We start from the raw sequence: 21,453 nt of genomic DNA, 5'->3' as shown, positions 1-21,453 counted from the left end.
GGAGCCCTTGCTCCTAGGGGGTCTAAGCTGTCAGGATGCCCACGGTCCTAGTTCTGGTTGGTCTGTCCTCACTGGCTGTTTTCCCAGCTGCTGTCCTCTCCACTGGAGGAGGTGATTTCTTATGAGTCATCCTCTTCAGGAAAGAAATTTTGGGGTTCTTCCCCTCATGGCGTGAGCAGATGAGGGGGAAGGTATCCATAACTATTTTATTTTCAAGGTCTCAGCTGGGGGCAGGAAGATTGGAAAATATAAACTTAAATTCTTAGCTTAGGGTGTCACTTATGAATAGGAGTCTGACAGAAGCCTGCAGGAAATATTCTCACCAACTTTAAACTTGAAAGTTAAACAGTCCTCAAGCTAAAAACAGCACCAACTTCTCATCTTTTTTCTTGCACAGGATGGTCTGGTGGGACACAGGAGATCTGAGTTCTATTTCTGGCTCCTGTCACCCGCTTCCTATGACCTTGGACTGGCTGCCTAACCTCTCTGTGCGCCTCTATTTCCTCCTTTGTAAAATGAGGATGATCACATTTACCTGCCTCATGCAGAGACCCTTGAGATTTATTTCATAACATAAAAACATAGGAAGGGCCATACTGGGTCAGACCAAAGACCTGCCTCACCCAATAGCCCATCTCTGGCTACACAGGGGCAAAGTGGCATAGGTTCTGTTGTCATGGGGTCCCTCTGGTCTTTCTCAAAATTAAACAATCACGGAAATCATGAGGTAAGTTCACAGGGAGGAGAAATACGTTTCCAGCTTGGTCCTGGAAGTCACAGGGTCAGTGAAGGCCACCTGCAGCACTGGTAAGACACAGTCCTGGAACATCCTTAGCCAGTGCTGCCCCTTCACTGCCCTGAGAGCTCGGCACTGCTCTCTGGGTACCCCGTGCTGATCCTCTGCAGGGAGGGCAGGGAAAGCAGACCCGGGCACCTGGTGGGGCCTGCTCCCGGGGTGTGGTGAGTCCAAGGGGTGCTGCCAGGCACCCTGAGCGCCCTGTCCGACGGCAAGGGAGAAGGTTGGAGCCCCGGCCTCACCTGGCCCTGAGCCCAAGTGCCGCACCACGGGAACCAGCCCTGCCTCTTTGCGGAGCGGGGCACCGGCTCTGCGGGACGGGACGTCCCCAACGTTTCTGCGGTGAGCACGTTTGGTCCGGACGCCCAAGCGCGGCGCGCGCCTCGCCGAGAGGAGCCCGTGGGCCCCGCGGGCGCGGGCGGGGGCGGTGAGCGCGGGGCCCCGTGCCGGTGCGGGTAGCGCTGGGAAGTCCCGGCGCCGGCGGGAGGGCACGGCCGACCCGAGCCGGGCGCTGCGTGGGAGGCGGCGCGGCGCCGGGCAGCGCGGCGCGGCGCAGAGCAGCGCGGGGGCCGCGGGTGCGGCGCGGGGCCGGGGGCGCTGCGGGAGCGCCCCGTGCCTGCCGTGGGGCGGGCGGGGGTCCCGTGACGCGTCCCGGGGAGGGCGGAGGATGTGGGCCGGGGGGGTGAGCGGTGAGGGGTGGAGAAGTCATAAATCAGCGGGGCCGCGGCTGGCTGGTAATTGATGTCGGCGGGAGGTGAAGCAGGCAGGGCCGCCGGCTGCGGACACTCCCTTTTCCGCGGGCAGGGGCGGGCGGGGAGGGCTCGGGGGCTGCTGGATGCGGGTCCCGCGCCGCGCTGCACCGTTATCTCCGCCGCCGCGGGAGGAGCCCGGCACGGAGGAGAGCCCGTCGGAGCCCAGCCGGCGCCGCTGCCTCTGCCTCTGCCTCTGCCTCGCCGCCGTCGGCAGGAGAAGAGCCCTGCGCTCCCCGCAGGCGGGACCATGCCCTGCCAGCTGCTCTCAGGGACCGTGCTGCTGGGAGCCGCCCTGCTGCTCGCAGGTAAGGCCCCTGCCCCGCCGCCGGGCTGCCGCCCCCGGCACCCCAGCCCCGCCGCCCCATGCCCATCCTGCCCCCCCGTGCGGGCTCTCCGCGACGCGGTGCCACCGGGCCCCTCCTCGGCGGGGCCCCGCGCCCTTCCCGGCCCCGCTGCGCGCCGCTCGTCGGCGGGAGCCGGCGGGCACCTGCCTCCCCTCCGCACCCGGCGGCTCCCGGCTGCGTGCCCTGGGCACCGGGAGGCGGCCGCAGAGCGGCGCGCCGGGGGCGCCCGCGGGTGCGGAGCCGCCGCGCCTCTGCCGGGCAGGCAGCGGTGCCGCCGCCGGCGGGGAGCCGAGCGGCCACGGGGGGCCCGACCCACCCCAGGCGTTGTCCAAACCGGTGCGACAGCATCACGGAAAGAAAACAGGTCTAGGCTCCGGGTCAGGCTTTTTTCTTCCTCGCTTTGTTTCGAAGTCTCAGCCTCTCCCAGTTCTACCCAGTAAGCAGAAAAGGAAGGTTACCCATTTCCTTCGCAAAAATACAGATCCTCGTGCCTGCCCCCGGGCAGGAACGCACATCCGCGGAGCATCGGTCGGCGCTGTCTGCGGGTTAAGGGTGGCCGCGCTGGAGCTACCTAGCGCGACCCGCTGGGAGAGCGGGATGGCGCTGCTCGCCCGCGCTTGCCTCGCGCAAGGCTGCGCGGTGCCGGGATAGAGGAGCGCACAGATTTGTTTCTCCTAATCGAGTTTTATTTTACTTTGGGAGAGGAGCTTGCTCTGCCGGGCCGGTGCGCTGCGGTCCGGAGCGTGTCCCTGCATGGCATTGCTGCTCGCCGGGGAGCAGAGGGGCATGGGGCTGGCACGGGCACGGGGCCGGTCCTGCGTGGGCGTTTCGCCCCGGGGGGCTGCCGACCTGTGGAGCTCCACGAGTGGCGGATCTGCCCCCCCGCAGCCCTTCCGCGCGCGGACTCCCCGGTCCCGCACGGGGCGCAGCCGTGCGCGCTGCCGGGCCGGGGGCAGCCTCCGCGGGCAGGCGCGCAGCACGGCGCAGCCAGGCCGAGCTGGGGGCGAGAGCAAATCCCGCGAGGGGAGCGGGAAAACCGCGCTCCCCCCGGGCGGGCACCGAGGCCGGTGGCCGCGCAGCGCGGCGTTTCTGCGGTGAGCGCTGCGGCCGCCCGACCTGCGGCGCTCCCGCTTACTAGTGGCCGAGGGTCGGGGTGCTCCGCCGCGGGGTGCCCCTGCGGAGCGGCGCGGTGCCCGCGGGAGCGGCCCCTGCGCGGCGCGGCGCGGCGCTGCCGGCAGTTGTCGGTGCCACCGGCCGGTGGCGGCCGCGTCCCGGGGCTGCCTGGCGGAGAGCGGGCGGGGGCCGCTCCGAGAGAGACGTTTTCCTGCTCGGGAAGTGCTGATTCATCAATTTATGTGTGTGTGTGTGTGTGTGTGTGTGTGTACACTTTTTCCCCAGGAAAGTGCTATTTTCCCCACATGATTTACCCCTGCCAAGGAGGTTCTCATGCCCAGAATGAAATGGGCACAGGCACGGGACACCCACCCTAGGCGCAGGAAATGCGGGTTCAAATCCTTGCCAGGCTTCCTTCAGAGCATGGGCTTGAACTTCGGTGTCCCGCTCCCATATGGGCTCCTGCAGTGACCAGCTACTCTGGGGCACTGGCTTCCTCCTTCCTGTTGGAAAGGTTTCCCATTGTGTAAATAATGGCAAACCGCTGCCCAAAGAGAAGGTGGACTCTGTGATCCAGGGGCTGTGAGAAACTGGTTCACTTTCCTCTTCCTAGCATACCCAGGGACACCCTAGAACAACTCCAGTGGGAAAAGCTCAGGTTGCTTAGAGGAAAACCTGGTGCTCTGGGCACTGGTCTGCCATGAGATACATGCTGGGCCTGGCTTAGGTGCAGTGGGCACTGGAAGAGTGCTTCATTGTAGTTTGGCTGAGTACTTTTACAACTGCTTTACTGGCAATTCTTCCCCTCCCACCAAAGTATGATAAGTTGAGCCCCAAATCAAAATTAGGACTTTCTTGAAATCTTTCATCTTGTTACAGTTTGTTTTGTTGAAAAGGAAATCATCCCTTGCACAGCTATGTCTGGGCATTCCAGATAGGTTGGTCATGCTTCTTCTGAGTCAGTAGTAAAACTTTCCGTACTTGCATTTGCACCTAACGTTTTAAAGTTATTGGTGAAGTGGTGGGATGTTTTGTACCATGCATAGACACTTGCTATACTTTTCTTTCCATTTCACCCTCCTACACTGCCTGTTTGTCTAAAACTCTTACTCAGGCTGGTCAGTGCTTCCCCTTTCAAATGTTCTTGGTGCAATTTGATTCATCACTGCCGTGTGGTCCACTGCTGTGGCTTAGTCTGGGAGGGCGTCTGCTGAGCTCCCATTGATCAACAGGTGCTGGAGTAGATTCACAGAAAGAATCAGTAGTTCAGGAGTTACTGCAGACAATTTCATAGGGAAGGGACAGAAGGAAGTTTTTTAGCCTGTATATGTCTAAATTTAAATCTCCCCAAAGCAACATGCAAACTGCAAGCCATGAGACTTCCCGTTTCAAAAAGAGATTAAGGAAATTCTATTTCTTTGACATGTGAGTGCTGGGAACCTCAGCTCTCTGGTATTTCTATGCACATGCATATTTTGGCTTCTCCACTATGATGTGAGAAAGAACAATATTTTTGTATCTGTTCTGCATGGTATTTGAATACATTTACTTTATAGTTTGTATATATTTATTCCACAAATTATATTGCATACATTTATGCTAAAAGCTGTATACATAGTAGTCAAAATGAAACTTTCGTACCATATTCGGGTTTGATCGCCCAGTCCTAGACTTTCCATGACAATCATTTTAATCAATGGCATTTGGGAATGAGAAGGACTGGGATTAAACCCTGAAAAGACCAGATTCTGCAGCCTGGAGCAGGGACAATGTGACCATATTTCCAGAAACATGAGACAGATAAATCAGCTTTGTTTTCAACCATCAACACACGAGTGACACCTCACAATTAGCAGTGAGCAGATAAATCAAATCTAATACAATCTTATCTGTGGACAGTGCTATATAAAACTGAGTTATCCTAGTGGGAACCAGATACATCAAAATCCTGAGTGAATGATGGATTTTTCAAAATCCTGGTCAGCTGAGAAAAAATGAAGGAAGAAATTCTAGGTCAAATCTAAATAGCATTGATGTTAATTTCTTACAATAACTAACTTGACTTCCCTAAAAGTGCTATTCAGATTGAACTTTGTATATAAGGTTTCTATTTGATTTGCATACTCAGCTAAAACAGCAGCACAGTTACAGTGGTCCAACTTGAGATTAGGGCTGGAAGTCTTCATGGAGTCCTGAAAAACTGGGTTTCCCCTGTCTTCTGGATCTTTGTGGGAGCTGAGGTCCCTTAAAAATTCCAAACTACATTCACATAAGGCTGAAGACTTAGACCCTGATGTGTAACACAGATTTTTAAAGCATGTATACATTGCATTTAAGTACCAAACTTTCTGGTGTTACTAAAGAATATCACTTATCAGTGTTTTACCAAACAGGTGTCTTGCTCATATGCTCGCAACAAAGCTGGATTCATTCTCACACATGTGGCTGTAAAGTGGAGTGATTCCTTTGGGCTGAACTAGCATATTATAGATTTATAGTTCACATAGGAGGAAATCAGGACTAGGCCTGTACTGTGGTAAAAATCTTCATATCCAGAAGCACCCAATACATTTAAAACCTTAAAACCTTCTCACTGGGGAGATTCTGGGATTTTTTTTTTTTTAATGTGAACAATAATAAAACATTAACAAACAAGCTGAGCCTATTTTTTGTCAGATGCTTCAAAGACTTAAACCAGTAGCCCTTCACACTGTGTGGGTGTATAGGACAAAAGGAAATTGTCCAGATTTTCAGGACAGTTGCTGAGTCCTCACACTTTAATGTGGTTTGGAAACTTCAAGCACAATGTTTATCAAGTTGCTACTTTTCATGTCCAACTGAGATTGGGAAAGGAAGACACTCAGTAGATGAGGGTTAAGGTTCAGCATTTCAGAAATCTGTGTCCAGTGGGCACAGAAATCTGTGGTGGGGCTTTATCAGCAAAGTTGTTCCTTCAAATCTGCTCAAGTTAGGGGTTGAGACTTCCTGTTGCAGCTGCAGAGGGAATGGAAAGAGAGACTCTGCGTGAGTGCAGGGCAGCTCTGCCATGAGGTGTAGGATGGCCAACAACCACAGTCATCCCTGCTGCTGAAGGCAAATGGTGAAATTTGATTCATCACTGCCGTGTGGCTTAGTCTGGGAGGGCGTCTGCTGAGCTCCCATTGATCAACAGGTGCTGGAATAGATTCACAGAAAGAATCAGTAGTTCAGGAGTTACTGCAGACAATTTCATAGGGAATGAGAATGGGTTTCATAGGTTTCCTCCCAGTGTGAGACCTCTACGCAGCAAGCTGCTCCCTTCACAGACTTGCCTTATCTTTATATCTCACCTTTCCTCCACAACAGTCTGTTTTATCTCCTTATCAGTATTTGTAAGAATGTGGGGAAATTGGAGCATGAATTTTACCTATGGACAGCACCAGATTCCTTTCTGTTCGACCTTGCGATGTATCCTTACTACACATATTCCTTCAGCTAAGAGATGACCTTCCTCAGCATTCCCAGTAGGAATGGCCTGATTTCGTAATCCACCATGTGGGAACTGTTCACCTTAAAACTGGTTTAGTGATTGTCATGAAGGTGCCCACACAGTTTTTCCTTACCAAGATGCAGAAGTTCAATTTCATTCCCCTGAGGTTGGAGGTTAGCACTGTATAAATGTGTGGTTAAATGGAAAAGTTAGATATCCTGAACGAAACAGTCTGAAAGGTGAAAATGTTGGCATTAGTGCCCAAAGCCAAGTGTGGCACAACATCGTTCCCATTGTGACTGGCAAAATGCATTCATGCTGCAACAAAGCAAAACTATAACTGTTTGAGAAATACAAGAGGTATAAAAAAAGGCTTGAAACTATATGTTTCAGAGGTATTTTTATCTGAAACTTAAGTCTTGAGATGTATAGAGAGACTTGAACTGGGAGGATGACTGGTTTGTTCTTTTCTTCTGTACTGAACCATGCATCTGGGAGATGTTCTTTTTTGTGGCATGGTGAGTGGAAATATGTCACTCTAATGATGAAGAGGATTATTTTGCTAATGACACATCTATATTATTCAAGACCATTATAGATTCTTGTGAAACAGTTATCTAATTTGTTCATCTTCTTTCTCAGATATATTTGTGTTTTGTGTTAATGGAGAAGCAAAAGATCCACATTCATGCTGACATGATTTTACTCTCTCTGCTGTTTTTTCCATCAAATTCCATCCATTTTTTGTTACCAAAATCAATCTGTCCATATCGACAATGTCATGTCACCCTGGCAAGTACCTCTTGTAACATATTTAGACAGAGGCACAATCTAGCATGATGATAATGACACTGATTTGCATTTGCATGATTCCAGTATCTTTCTAGACATGGGGCTGCTCTTTAAGCATTCATTGATACATGGCACTAAGTATTCCTAAATATGATGCCTTTTAAGTCATTTTCCCTCTTTTGGAGCTCCTGTACCACATTGACATGTTTGCAACCGTTAATTCCATTTGAAATGAGTTGTTCTTGCCTGTTAGAGCAAGGATGGATGGGGAAGTGGTTAGAAGGAAGCTGTTTCTAGGATTTTAGTGAGTTGAAGATGCTGCGCTAATGTGCTGACATGCTTTCTACGACATCCCCGGAAGCGGGGGTGGAGCGGACAGGGCATTGTGGCCCTTGCAGAGGCCCAGGACCCGTGAGCAGATGTCTCCGCTCTTCGAGGTTCCCTTGGGAAGCCTGTGCTCTGGGAACAAGCCCACCTGCTTAGTGCGTGGGGGAGCAGGGAAGGATGAGTGTAAGGGCGCTTTATGACAGGAATTTCACAATTTCACATAGTTCACTTAAGCGTCCTTCCTGTGGGATTTTCTTCCATGGAATGTAGGAATTCATTCCTTTTGTTCCCATTGTCATTTCTCCGTGGAAGACCTCTTCTCAGGATCACTCTGGGCTAATGGTAAGAGAAACATGGGAGCTGCCATCCTGGATCAGACAAGGGCTCTATTTAGCTCAGTGTCTTGTCCCCAGCGGCATCCAACATTTGATCTCCAGGGGAGGTTCCAGAAACCCTACAGGAAGCAGTTATCTGATAAAATTCTCCAGAGAAGAGATAGAATCTAAAACCTACTACTAGTTATTAAGAAATTATGGGATTGACGGTCAAGGAAACTAAAATTAGTGCCTGCTAAAATTTAGGCTTTCTTGATGTTTATGTCAAATTGATATGAAATAATGCAATATAATCTCACTGTATTATATACTATGTAGAATTTTTTTCTTTTATTGTGCTGGTAAAAGTTTGGGGTAAAAATCTACCTTTCTCTGTTTCATGCAGTGCTATAGTTAACATTAGTCCTCATCTGTTTATCAGTATAAGTACTAATGATTATAGTTTGCCAATGTAAATTGAGCATAGTCATACTTACCAAAAGCTTTCTGCATATGCACCTACCATAGACTTTGTACTTCAGCTGTCATTTAAATGTAAAATGGGATTAGTCTCTTGGGCCATTAATCAGACTGTATTTTTTGCATGTCTTAAAGCCAAACACAATATGATCTGCTGAGACAGGCCTCAGTTAGTGCTGTCCTCACCTCAGCTGGTTTAATGTCGTAGACCATCGCTGGTTCACACAGCTGGCAAAAGCAAAAAGGGTTAGTGGCCTGTTTCAGGCAAGTGCTTAAGGCCAGTCCCACTGCAAGCTCGTGGCAAAAGGGAAGACGTTGCAATGAAGAAGGCAGGAGCCTGCATCACCAGGCTGCCCTTCCAGAGCGCTCCTGAATGCAGGGCCCGGAAGAAATGGAGAGAGCAGTCCCCAGCTAGTGACAGGCCTCATCTGGGGGCTTACCCTCCACTTTCTTGTCTTAGTTTTCTTTTCTTTTTTAGTGAAATTTAAATAGTGGGAAAAGATGGGCTTAGAAGAGACAAGGACATCCTCTGTACAGACTCATTTCTACTCAGCTCTCTATTTTAAATTGTGTTGTGTTAGTTATTTTCTCTTGTTTTGAACCCAGGGCCATTGTTTATAGCTCTGTTTCATAGGTTAAAGGAAGGTGGATAAAAGTAGATTCCCAGCTTTGTCCTTTTTTCTTGGAATGTTACAGGACAGTTCAGCTGTAATGATGGACCATTGGAAACAATAGCTAGCAGCCTTGAGCAATGTGGAAATCCTGCAACTTTACATTGGATTTTCTCCCCCCCCCCTTTTTTTTCATTTGCTATTTATTTCTGTGTGCACAGCTTAATGAATGGTACAGTCCCAAACAGATTTGGTAGACCCGTGTTGCTGGGTGAGCTGGCAAGTTCCAGCTGGCAGGTTACTAACAGTTAGGCAGTTTATCTGCTTAGACATCTGTATGAAACAGTCTTCCAGTTCAACACCATTATTTTGCTTAATTTGTCCTGCAAGGGAATCTATAACAAATCTTGAGTATCAAGTTGGTAAGGAAATCAAATTTGCTCAGGAAAAGTTTGCTCTTTTGTCTATATAGGATTTTTAAATGATTTTTGTGTCTAGTTTTAATATACTTGCTTTGTCTTTATACCATATTAGTGCATTCCTACTGCACTAGCTAATGGAATAAACTTTCCTCAAAAGAAAAATATCAAACTAATTTTTACATGCCGGTCATCTGTCATGGTGGCATTCAAACAGAGGTGCAATAAGTGATGATACATGTCAGTAAGGGATAAAATAGATCTAATTTCTCATTGAATGTAGTATGGATAGTGCTACTTATGATAAGGTAAGCAGTGCAGGCTTACTCTTGCATGGAGGGGTAACACTGTACTCCTGGGAGAATTTCAGTGGCCAGTCACACAGCATCGCTTTTTTGTGGGCACACAATGGAGTGATGACTGCTTCTTGTGTTGCAATGGACAGGGCAGGGTCTGCCATCCCCAAGGCCCTCACACAGGGGCTCTCTGGAGGGATCAGGATGGGCACATCGCACTGGATGGGATGAGTGAGCAACACCTGTCTATGCTGAATGCAGCCTTTGAAAGTACCCCTGCAGCCTGGCTCTACTGTTGTTAATCCTTGAGAACAGTCTCAGCAGAAAGACCTGTTTTTTAAGCTGCCCATTCTCTCTGTTAAGAGTGAAGACCAGACTAAGGTTGACACAACTGTGATATTTCTCTTGCTTTTCTCAATATGCATTGTATATGTGTGGATTTTTTCCCCTTGTTCTGGTTTATCAAAGTGATGGTCAGGTGAGGGTTCATGATGGAGAAGTTAGACTAGAATCTGGATTCCCATTTTCAATTCCATATACTCAGTTGGGGGGGGGGGGAAGTTGTGTCTGTGGCTGATTTTACTTCTTTTCTATAATTCCTTCCTTCTTATATAACTAATGAAATGAGCACCTTTGCCACCGTGAACTGTGGCATTCTTAAAACTAGATGGATAAAAAAGAAACTCCGATTTTTTTTCTCTCAGGCATCATGAAGGTTTAATTTTGAAATTTATTTTTAATCAAAATTATGTAAAGTGCCTATTCCCATGCACAAAAATCACTTGGTGACTTTCGGACAGACAGACTACAAAGTTTGGATGAGCAGGTGAAGCAAAGTCCTTCAAGCAGATATCACCTGGGCACAGAATGCAGAACTACATGGCCTTGGTGTCTTTGTGGTTTTCTCAGCTGCTAGGCTGTGACAGGATATGGTGATACTTTCAATTGGTAGTAACTGGGGCCAGATTTATTTCAAATAATCAACTGTGATTTCAGTTTGTTAAATTTCTAGACATCAACAAGAAAAACTTGGTGCTCTTGAACAAAATGGCTTTATCACAAGCTTCTGTAAGCACAGCCTTACTTGGCTAGGGCAAATATCAGCAAAATACTTGACAGTTGAGTGGCAAATATTGGAGAAATACATACTTGTTTATATTTACAAGTATTGGCCACATCAGTGTGATAGTGTGTGCTGCTCAGATGTGTTAATAAAGGACTATCAGAATTCCTCTATTTTTAGCTAGCTGATGTTATGTTTTGCCTCTGCAGCATCTAATCTTGTATCTGTATGTGTACTCATATGCACAAAGTATGCATAGTAAATAAAACCCTTATCACTTGCTCTGAAGTCCAGAGCCGAGAGGGGAAGGACATATTTCCTCAAATAATAGACATATACGTCTTCCTGTGCCTGTTCAGACCTTCCTTGGGCAGTAACTTAGCCATTTGCCCCGCTGACTGATTTTTAATTCCAGAGCACAGAGTCAGGGTCAAGGCGCTTTAGTCTGTGCAGGATTCTTCTAATCTACAGTTATAAAGCTTATGCTTTTCAGACTCTATTAGGATGCAGAACCATACAGTAGCTCTGCTTTCTCATCCATTAACTCATCCATTTTCTTGACTGACTGTTATGTCCTAAAGGGACTTTAAATTCTTAAATTATAGTTGAGATGAATCAGTGTTAAGCATTTGATACAGAAATCATTGGATGAGCTTTATGACATGCATTATGCAGAACAGCAGACTAGATAATCAGGATGTCCCTTCTAGACTTGAAAGGGATGAACCTGTGAATGATGATTTTTATGTGATAATGCATATTTTGTAAGTTAATATTTTCTAAGAATTTTCTTGATCTTGCAAGCAAACGAGAACACATTTCAGTCACAACAGAGGCTTGTACAAGTGATAACTCCATTGAGGAAGGAGACAGCTTGAACCATTTCTTCTACCCTGAGCATATTTCTGTTTGTCGGCTCCATATCAGCACCCACAGCGCCTATCTTTGCACAAAAGCAAACAGGAAATAAGGACAAAGCTACCTTACAGTACAAGGACCTATGTCTGTTAACCCTTGCAAAGCCCTATAGCCCTTTATTGCCCTGCAAAGTTCTGCTTAGACCAAAATAGCAGTTAATTTTGTTGCTTTAGATCATGAGCTTGTTCATCTGGAAGATTTTGGGTGTTAGCTTGGGACATAGGCATGCCCCCTCGCTCCCTCACAGATATGTTGTCTTAGTTTCTTTTCTGCAAACTTTAGATGTTGGGATCTACTTCATAGAAGTGCTGTGAAATTAAGTGTACTAAGGACCGTGAGGTTTCCTTTAGTATGAGGGCCCATATGGCACCTGAAAGACCTGGTAGTAGGGTTTGGAACCCTTTATCAAGTCAGGACGGCTCATGGTTTGGCACTGCATGTCTTTCTTGGGGACTGTTTCTAAGGACAGGCAATGGAGACAGTGCTTGTGGCAGCTGGCAGCTGGGTGCAGGGACCTGACCACACTGCCTGCTTCACCTTCATCTCACTACCAGAAACCCAGGTGACAAACAGGAGATGGAGGCTATTGCTGCCTTGGAAAGGGAAGAGGAACTTCTCCCATTAGCAGCTCTTCCCAGCCCACCAGCACACAGAGAAGTAGAAAGCTTCATTATCCAGGGTCATCCCTTCTCTCCTTATCCTCTAGTCCTGTGGCAGGAACAGGTCAACCTTTCACCCTTTGGCCAGGAAAAATCAAAAATTTCCAATCACCACTTAGAAATTTTGAACCAACTGCCTAAAGGCTTTCTTCTCTTATAGATGCAAGTATTGATACTGGCTGATAATCTCAGCACTGATTAAACTAAAGACGGCCCCATTGGTCAGTATTTCTCCTTGTGATAAGGTGTAAATCAAAGCTTTAATGATTCTTCAGAGCTCCCCTCAAGTTCCTTTCTAGGAAAGAGAATAATTTAGCATAACGAGGAAATGGGAATTGTGGATAGTGACTGTAACTGTTTTTAACCAAAAATAAATTACATTTACCCACAGAGGGACTTGAAGTTTCTTTAGAAAATATGGTAATATAATAGATTGCCAGGAAGCACTCTGATATAAAAAAGAGCTACTGATATCCCAGATTTCCTAACAAAATGGAGTGAAGCCATATGCAGTGTACTAGGTTAGTCGGTGGCCATGTTTGTGTTAAGGTGCTACAGATCGGAGTTAGCTCATTGCTTTCACTGAAGCCACACTGAAGGTCGACTCCCTGAATGACTACCAAGCATTTTGACTAGGTTCTGCATTTGCTTATTAGTTGCACTCATGTGGGTATTCCTATTCTCTTCAATGGGAGGACTCGTACGGAAGTGCTCATCAGCAAGAGTAAAGTCCTAGGGCACATTTGAAATGAGTGACCCACATTTTAGGGAGCACAGAGAGGTGAAGACCCTATTAAGAAATCACATGCACTCTCCTCCCAGTTCAGGATTGCCCTATACAAAATATATTTTTTTGCTGAATGTGTTTAAATTGGGAGGAAATGATATTTGATGGTAGAAAACACAAACGGTCAGTTATGTTTAACAAGGCTTAAAACATGTGCAAATCCAACAATGACTAAAACAATTACTTCATGATGGATAACTTTATTGCCCACAGATGGCACTTTAAACCCAGAAGGTCAGATTCTTTGTATACACTGAAGTTGCAAAGATAAACTGATCGTTCTCCTTAACCTCTCATTGTGCAGGTGAAAAAGATTAGTTAACATGTTCAGGATAACTGGAGTGGTTGAAAGATAGCCTTAAACTATGAAAAAGGAAAAGATGTTAAAAATAAAAGGCCACTAAACCTGTTAATTTCAAGGAAGTTTGTGAACATCATTAGTGTTTTTTTTTAATAAGACACAGAGTTAGCTTGTGGATTGACTTTCTTTAATCGAAGGTAACAGAGATGTAAAGTGGACATAAGGAAATATAAAGAAATAGAAGCTATAAAGAACAGAATGGAGATAGTAATCCAGAATATGGTCCAAATTATGAGTTCAACAGATCTATCATTTTTGATGAAATCTAGGTTTAGTTAAAATCAGTGGAAAGTTAATCACATGTATGTGGTTACTCAGATGTCTGTAGAACTAGGAGTGCAAATATGCCCTGTAAATCTCATATCATATCAGAAAAATTAATTCATGTTAATTGATTTTATTTAGTTAGTTAGTTAGTTACCTGTAATCAGTCTTTTAGCTTAACAGATAATTCAAAATTCTGTTTACATCACTCAAGAAAATCATTGCCTGTTTGGAAAGGTAGAAAATAATTGAAGAAAGTTTATTCTTCTGTTCCTTTGCAAATGACAGTGTTATTTACTATATTAAATATTTCAGGATTCTATCCTCTGCTTCGTTAAAAAAGAATTGTGTCTCCCTCATTTTAGGCAGACTGGCTAACCTTTGCAGTCTAAACTGATGTTTGCTCATTAATTAAGTAACCCTATTGACTGACTTTTAGATGTATCTAATAAGCCTTCCAAAACAAATAGAATATGCAAAAAAAATCACCCCTTTCCCTCTGGGAGGAGATTCCTCAGTTATCAGGATTAATTAGTTCTCTTGTTGTCACATGAAAAGAAGTTTGCACCCCCCAATGTAGGTCAGTGTGAGGGTAGGTTGCTGACGGTCACTTAGTGACAGGCATAATGATAAGTGAACACGTCCTGTTGAGCCATGACCCTGCAGAAAAGACAGTGTCAAGTAAAATGCCCAGAGAAGGTACACAGAAGGTATAATCCGCTTCTAAATATTGACAGTAGGAATTTCCCTGCTATTCTCCTTCTTCTTCTTTTCTGGTAAACATGTCAAACTCTATTGCATTTTTACCCTGCATCAGTTTTGTAGCATTTAGAAATGTAAGAAAGCTAATGACCCATGAATAGATAGGATGTCAAAAAAAGCTATTTTTCTTCAGACTTAGCATCTTGCTGGTAAAAGCATTGTCTTGTATCCTTGCAAAAGCAACAATATTGGCCAGAAATATGATTTTTTACTTCAGCTTTTTGTAGGTGGAAAACTAAATTAATGACTATACAACAAATCTGCTATGTCCTGCCAAATGCACTGATGTTAGCTGATATGATTAAATGTTTGGGGTTAAGTGTCTAAAACATATTTGAAATCAATGGCTTTGGCTTATGTCAACAGGAGCAAAGTTGGATCAACACTGAGCACTGCTTAAGATCCCACCCACAATATTTACAAATACAGCTGTGTCTTTTAGATTTACGTAATATGTGTAAAAGGGCAAAAGCCTGAATGTGTATCCAGACATCTGAGCTTCTTTTTTGTCTACGGGATGGAGCAGAAATGTCTTTTTTTTCCTTTTCATTTGATTTTAATAACACTAAGGCAGTTCTTCTGACATGCACATTTCTGGGCTGTCTTATTTTGTACTCTTAAATTAAGATAGGCCTTGAGACTTTCACATGGACATCTTTGATTACATGATCTTAGAATTACCAAGAGAAAAATTTACTGCATTTATAATGCTTTCTTGCCCTTACCATTTGGCAGACTTTAAAAACCGCAGCAAGCCCCATTCCCAGGGTGGTCTCCTGGTCCTGGTCTGGGTCAGGCTTGCGTGCATGCTGCATTGCTGGGCGCTGCCCTCTGCCTCCTTGCCTTTGATCACGAGCTCACAGGCACGGCCCTCAGAGAGCAGGCAGTGGCATTTTGGGGGCTGCGTCAGGACATGTCACTGCAGACCTGCTGCCCCGCATTGCCATCTGCACTGTGGAGCTGCTCTGCCGCTCTCCCCAGGCACTCATCTGTGATTGCAACACCTCCACCAGATTCACGCTCTGAGCAACCTGCCTGTCTGGCTGTAGCCCCTGGGCTTTGATCCTCACCAGCTCCTCTGGCAGGTCCTAATGATAGTTTTTTCCTACGTATTAACGGTCGAGAAACACCATTGTGTGCTTTCAGCTTTCCTAGAGCCTGAACAGAGGAGGAGTTCAGGGGAATTTGCAGCCACAGTCCCCCCCCTTCTGTAAGAAACAAGTTTCTTGAAGCTGGGTAGAAACATTGTCTTGGGAGAACATCTGAACCTCCAATGATGATAAGAGATGCAAACGAAGTGCAGGAACATGGTACTTTCATGAAATTGTCAGATTGTTCAGTCTGAGGAGGTTGACAACCCTCTCAACCAACGTGCCTGGATTTCTCTTCACAGAAGCAGAGCTGAACTCTTGTAACAGTTTATCTCAAATTCTTAATATTTAACTTTAGGAATATTATTTCACAGCTGAATATCAACAGAGTCATAGACTGTAAGCCTCCATGAGAGACTATCCCATAATAGCACAGTGCACCATTTGGCAGCCCCAGCATCTCAGGATTTAGATTCTTAGTTGGTAGGTGAGATAAACGTGTAATTGCAAGATTCCACATAACAAGTTATTTCTTCAAAGATTTGCTACTTTATTTTTCCCCTCTTAACAGTTGGCAAAAGTATGTTCATTTCCAGTTAGGAGTGTGATTGTCTAGACAATTCACAGGGGAAGTTTGTGTATTTGTATAGTATTACCATTCAAATTTCTGGCAATATTTGTGGCACAGGTCAGAGCAACTCTTTATTCAGAAAACTTGTTATGCACTTACTTAAAACCTATTCAAGTGAGCTATATTTTAGTATATGTTTATTTTTAAGTTTATCCTTTTAATGTTCTTTTAAATAGGGATGAATATTTGTATATGCAGGGATGCTTCTAGATCCATGGCTTTAATGAGAAATATACAGGGCTAAGCAGAAAAATTAAACTAATTTAGATGCCAAAAGTTAGTTAAAATTAACCTCTACACTGTATTTTGCTATACTGTTAAGGGAAAGAAATGTGTGCCAAGAAGCATCAACAAGCAGTTTATGAGACTTTACTTCTCTCCATTGATTGTGCTGGGTACTCCCAGTGGGTGATATAGGCAGCTTGGCTCCTTGGCTCCACCTATTTTGTAGGGAATCCATAGAAAATACTTAATGGCAAATGGAGCACAGCTAACTCTTAAAAAGAGGGAGAGAGGAGGGCAGTGCCTCCTTACTCCTTACCTTTTGCATAAAATCTTTGTGCTTTAGTGTGTTTCTCCAAAGTGGAGACTTGACTTCTAGGCCTTTCTCAGATTGAAGGAGTTCAAGTCCACATCTCAGAATAAACTTTTAATATCCAGCCTCTAATCTGAAGTTATGTGCACTGCTAAGTGAAAGATGCTGAATTTAGAGCAGCTAATTGACTCAGGAGAGTTTATACTGTCAAAATTTAGTTACCTATCTTAGCCAGAGCTGGTCTCCAAAAGTTCCTTCTATAGTCAATGAAAGAGATAGGCCTTTCCAGTGGGTTATTCGCAGCATCCAAATAAGGTTCACTTATTTCTACTATGTTTGATGCATACAGCTGTTGTATTCAGCTGTAGCAGGGAGCTCTTAGGATGGCCTAAAATAGCTGAACTGAAATTGTACTTGACCATGATCAAGTGGAAAATACACAGTATAGTTGTTTACATGATGCTGCTTCTCTCATACGTTGACAATGAAATTCTTTCTCTTGGAGTAAAGTGATCTGGGGTACTCTCAGCTCTTCTGTTCTACCACTGAAATCTTCACAGATTGCACTCACGTCCAGACTTAGACTTAAGCTGTTTTTCAGCTTTAACTGTTTCAAAATATTTGCTTGTTATGTTCTGAGCTTCTGGAACACTTTGCTGTCAGTGTGAGGGCAATAGGATCAAGGACTGTTTCTTCTGTAAGGCATGTGTTTCTGTCTGCTTGACATGAGAACTTTTGTGTCTGTAGCCTATTACTGGGCAGAGGTAAAATGTTATGCCTTTCCAGCACTTACTGGCTCGATGCAAGGGAAGGGAATGTCCTGTGATCCTCTTGCCTTCTGTCCATAAGGCTGTCTCACAGACTTCCTAAAAATTGCCTTTACATGGCCTGTGAAAAGTGTGCCTGGATGTTTATAGGTGTCCTAAGTCATCTCTGCTTATACTAAGCCTCTGGGCACCCAGGGTTTCATCCACCATACCAGAATGCTCTGGCTGTGACTGGGGCCATGTTTGCAGGCTTGCTTGCTCAAATCCGCTCTGGAGTTTTTCTTGTTCTCAAAATTTATCTTAGAGCTGTCCAGTAGCTTTTTGACACTGCTTTGCTGTGAGGAAGCTTTCACCTAGTGAGAGACTGTAGGTAATAGTGCTGTAACCTTCAGTTCAGAAGGGTAGGTCTTCAAATCCCCGTTCACTCTTTCCAAAGGAGTTCCAACTTTGCAGAGCGTTGTTTGAGTGACAGTTCAGTATCTCAGAGGTCAAAACATGGACTCTGCCATGGGAGGGGCTGACTTCTGCTCTTCCCCTTCAAGGGGTTGTCATGGTGGTGTTTCCTAAGGAAACGCAGGGAGCAGTGCCTGAGGCTGTGATGAGCAGTGCCTGAGGCTGTGATGGGCCAGGAGAACCACACTCACATGGTTAGAGGTGTAGCCATGAAGTCCAGAGCTTGTTTCATGGTACAGTCAGTGGAACAATTTGAGAGCAAGTTACTGACCAAAACCTGCACAGCTTTCATTTCTCCTTTCTTTCCTGAATGATTCTCATGGAAGAGGATTTGAGTCCTGAGTCAGGACAACCAGATTTTGCTCACAGAAAGAGTATGCATGATAAGGGGAGGGGTGCTCCTTTTCTTTGTTTTCCTCTTCCAGTGTAACATTGTGAATGTGAGTGGATTAAATGCTGGGAGCTGATTTACCATTCTTAATGATTTTCTTCTTTGCTTTTCTAGGATCTAGTTCAGGATCAAAATTAAAAGTTCCTGAACTGAATACAAATGGCACACAGCACGTCATTCAAGCAGGCCAGACTTTAAATCTCACATGCAGGTAACCAGCTGAGCTGGCTTCTGATAATTTGGCTGGGAATTTATACACCTGACACTTTCTTTTTTTGTAACTGTAATTAGAAAAAAATAAAACCTTATGTTGTGGGGAAAGGTGGGGAGTGAACTTCAATGGCAATTGTTTAATAGTTCTTTGTTGTTTCTGTTGTTGTTTTTGGAAAACAAGATAAAAGAGAACCCCAGAAATAGCCTGATATAATAAAAAAAGAAAGCTTGGGAACTGAGCTATATAATTGCAGACCAACATAATTGTTTCTGCTTCCTTATCTGTATTTGCAGGGGGGAAATGGTTCATTCATGGTCTTTGCCTGAAACTCTAAGTAAGGATAGCAAAAGGCTGAAAGTAATTAAATATGCCTGTGGAAGGAATGGGAAGCACTCTTGTAGTAGTCTGACCTTGAGCAGAACTCAAGCAAGTGACACTGGAAACTATAGCTGCAAATATCCAACAAGTGCTGTGAAAAAGAAGAAGGAATCTACAGTTTATGTATTTATTAATGGTAAGACTACATTTTTTAACACTTCTTGGAACTTTCATTTCAATACAACAAAATGGATAAAAAATGCACTTCAGCTATGGTGAAATACAGGGTTTTGAATGTTTTCAGCCTTGCAAAATTTCGTGAAAATTTACCAATCTGTGTATCAAATCTGCTCTCACAACTTGCAAGTAGAAGTACTAGTGTTTTATCTGTTATGAAAAAAAAATGAGAAAAGAAAAAGACCAAATTCAACCAGTCCATTTGAGTAATTAGAACTTCACAAGAAAGTAGAATAGAAGTCAATCTGAGAAATGGGTATTACAGAAGTCATGTTTTACAGAATCAAATACTGATTGATGAAAACTGTATATCTGGCACAAAGTCTGCTTTAAACTGTCACTGTATGACTGTAGATTTCTAGACAGTTGAAGGATGCTGATACTTCTTTCCAGATCACAGAATTTTCTTATCCTTTAGAAAATTAACATTTTCTTGTTAGTTTCATTCAAAACTGTACTCTGCAGTTCATGTTGCACAAATTGTAAAAATCTCGAATAAGTGGAATCAAGCTAAGTACAGCCTTATGTTCAGCAACCGAGTATTGTGCAATATGTGGGAAATGCTGGAATTAGGTCAGTTAAGCTATAATAGAGATTGTTTGCTGATGCTGTTTTCTTCCAGGATATTAATCAGACACTTCTCAGAACAATTGAATTCAACTGAAATAAAAATAAAAGAAGAAATTATAAACCCCCTAGGTTTGGCATTTAACTTTGTACCTTAGTCTTTCTTGATTTTACAGCAAAAAGTTAGTAGATTACTGTAAGGTATCATGATTCACAGATTTTGGAAACCTGGATTAGAGAGAATATGCAACTGGAATTTTTCCAAATTATGTGTCTGCTGCTTCTAATGAGTTCACATCAGAGTGAATTACCCTTTGTTTTCATTTGGTGACACAAAGTGTGGGACTGGTGCTGTGAAAAAGCAGAACAAAGTGGACCTCTCACTACAGTGATAGAAAATAAGATACTGCTCTCTGTTATTGTGTGTTGCCTTACTGAGAATTATTGAATAACTCATGCTGTTCATCCTGCTTTTTACATCTGAGACATAGCACAGAATATTTTCTCACCCAGCTATTTACCTATATGACCCCTGCTGTTCTAATTCACTGGATATCCAACTACAGATGCAACCATGAAAGCACAATGAAAGTAGGTTATTCATTTAGTGACCAACATTTCCCGCTGCTTATGATTTTCTTGGATGACTTTTTCACGTTTCCCATTGTGGGACCACCTTCTTGAGCCTCCTACCTTGAACTTCATCTCTAACTGAGATCTACCCACAGTGCTCTCCATTTACAACATGAGAAGAGCAAGGATGGCTGTGACCCTGCCTGAGAACCTCTGTGCCAAAGCGACTTTACAATACATGAGATTCCTTCACGTTCTCTTGGTCTCTTTCCATCTTGAGGTGTTAATTCTTCTGGATCCTGAATTATTACAAATGGAAGACACAATCTTTCTAACTCTTTGCTGCTTCCTGAGTTGTGTGCAGCTTCCTTGCATATGAAAGACAGCCTAAATCAGATGTATGAATCAGGGTTATCTGCCTAATGGATTCACATGATGGAAGAGAAACCTGTCATTGGAGAAGTAATAGTGTCTTTGGTCAGCCCCTCCCTCCCCCCCACCCCCAAAAAACAAAACAAACAAATCAGATAAAGCAGAGTGCCTGAGTGTTCTAGTTATGTTGATTTTCAAGGACATTCAAGCATTAAATATTGATATCACTTTTGAATACAGGAATTAGATCAAGCTTCACTCCCTTCCCTATTTGCCAACCCCCCCTCCCCCAATAAACTGTTTAAGGGACAATGTTGTATCATATTTAGGCATCTTTGGCATCTTAATTTTCTGAATTTGACAATCCTTTTGGTTGAAAGTCAAGTTCGTAACACTTGGTTCATGTCCTAGTAAGCACATACATGAGTTTGGCAACCTGCTGATAATGAGGGAGGCTGCAAGGTAACTGCTCATGCAATACCTGTTGAAAGTGTCACTCCATTTATCTTAAAGTCTGAGAAGATGTATTGGTCTTCCAAAAATTTACAGTTTCCTGAAGAAATGCTGAGTAAATTGAAAAGAAACATAATTCTGAGCGCAAAAAAGGGGCGCTACTCTCCCCTTTTTTATCAGTATAGCATTGGCATTTGTAAACCCAAAACCCAAAACACTTGACTCTCTTAGTATAAGTCACTGTTAACATGTTAACTGAAATGTTAACATGTTAACTGAAAACATGCATGAAGTTTGAATATCTGGCTCAAGTAGGGGTGAGAT

The 21,453-nt window shown here is 44.4% G+C and overlaps 1 protein-coding gene across 1 annotated transcript in view; it reads left to right on the top strand.

Annotated features, from left to right (window-relative positions):
- Nucleotides 1-1,735: 1,735 nt before the first annotated feature.
- FLT1 (fms related receptor tyrosine kinase 1) overlaps nucleotides 1,736-21,453 on the top strand; it is a 114,530-nt gene continuing 94,812 nt past the window's right edge. The window contains exons 1-3 of the mRNA XM_067290798.1: nucleotides 1,736-1,853; nucleotides 18,510-18,606; nucleotides 18,903-19,123. Coding sequence (XP_067146899.1) covers nucleotides 1,796-1,853; nucleotides 18,510-18,606; nucleotides 18,903-19,123 — 376 coding nt within the window. The 5' untranslated portion in view covers nucleotides 1,736-1,795. The remainder of the gene's footprint in view (nucleotides 1,854-18,509; nucleotides 18,607-18,902; nucleotides 19,124-21,453) is intronic.

This window comes from Apteryx mantelli, chromosome 1 (genome assembly GCF_036417845.1).
Source record: "Apteryx mantelli isolate bAptMan1 chromosome 1, bAptMan1.hap1, whole genome shotgun sequence".
Classification (NCBI taxonomy): Eukaryota; Metazoa; Chordata; class Aves; order Apterygiformes; family Apterygidae; genus Apteryx; species Apteryx mantelli.
This window is presented reverse-complemented; position numbering and strand designations above follow the sequence as displayed.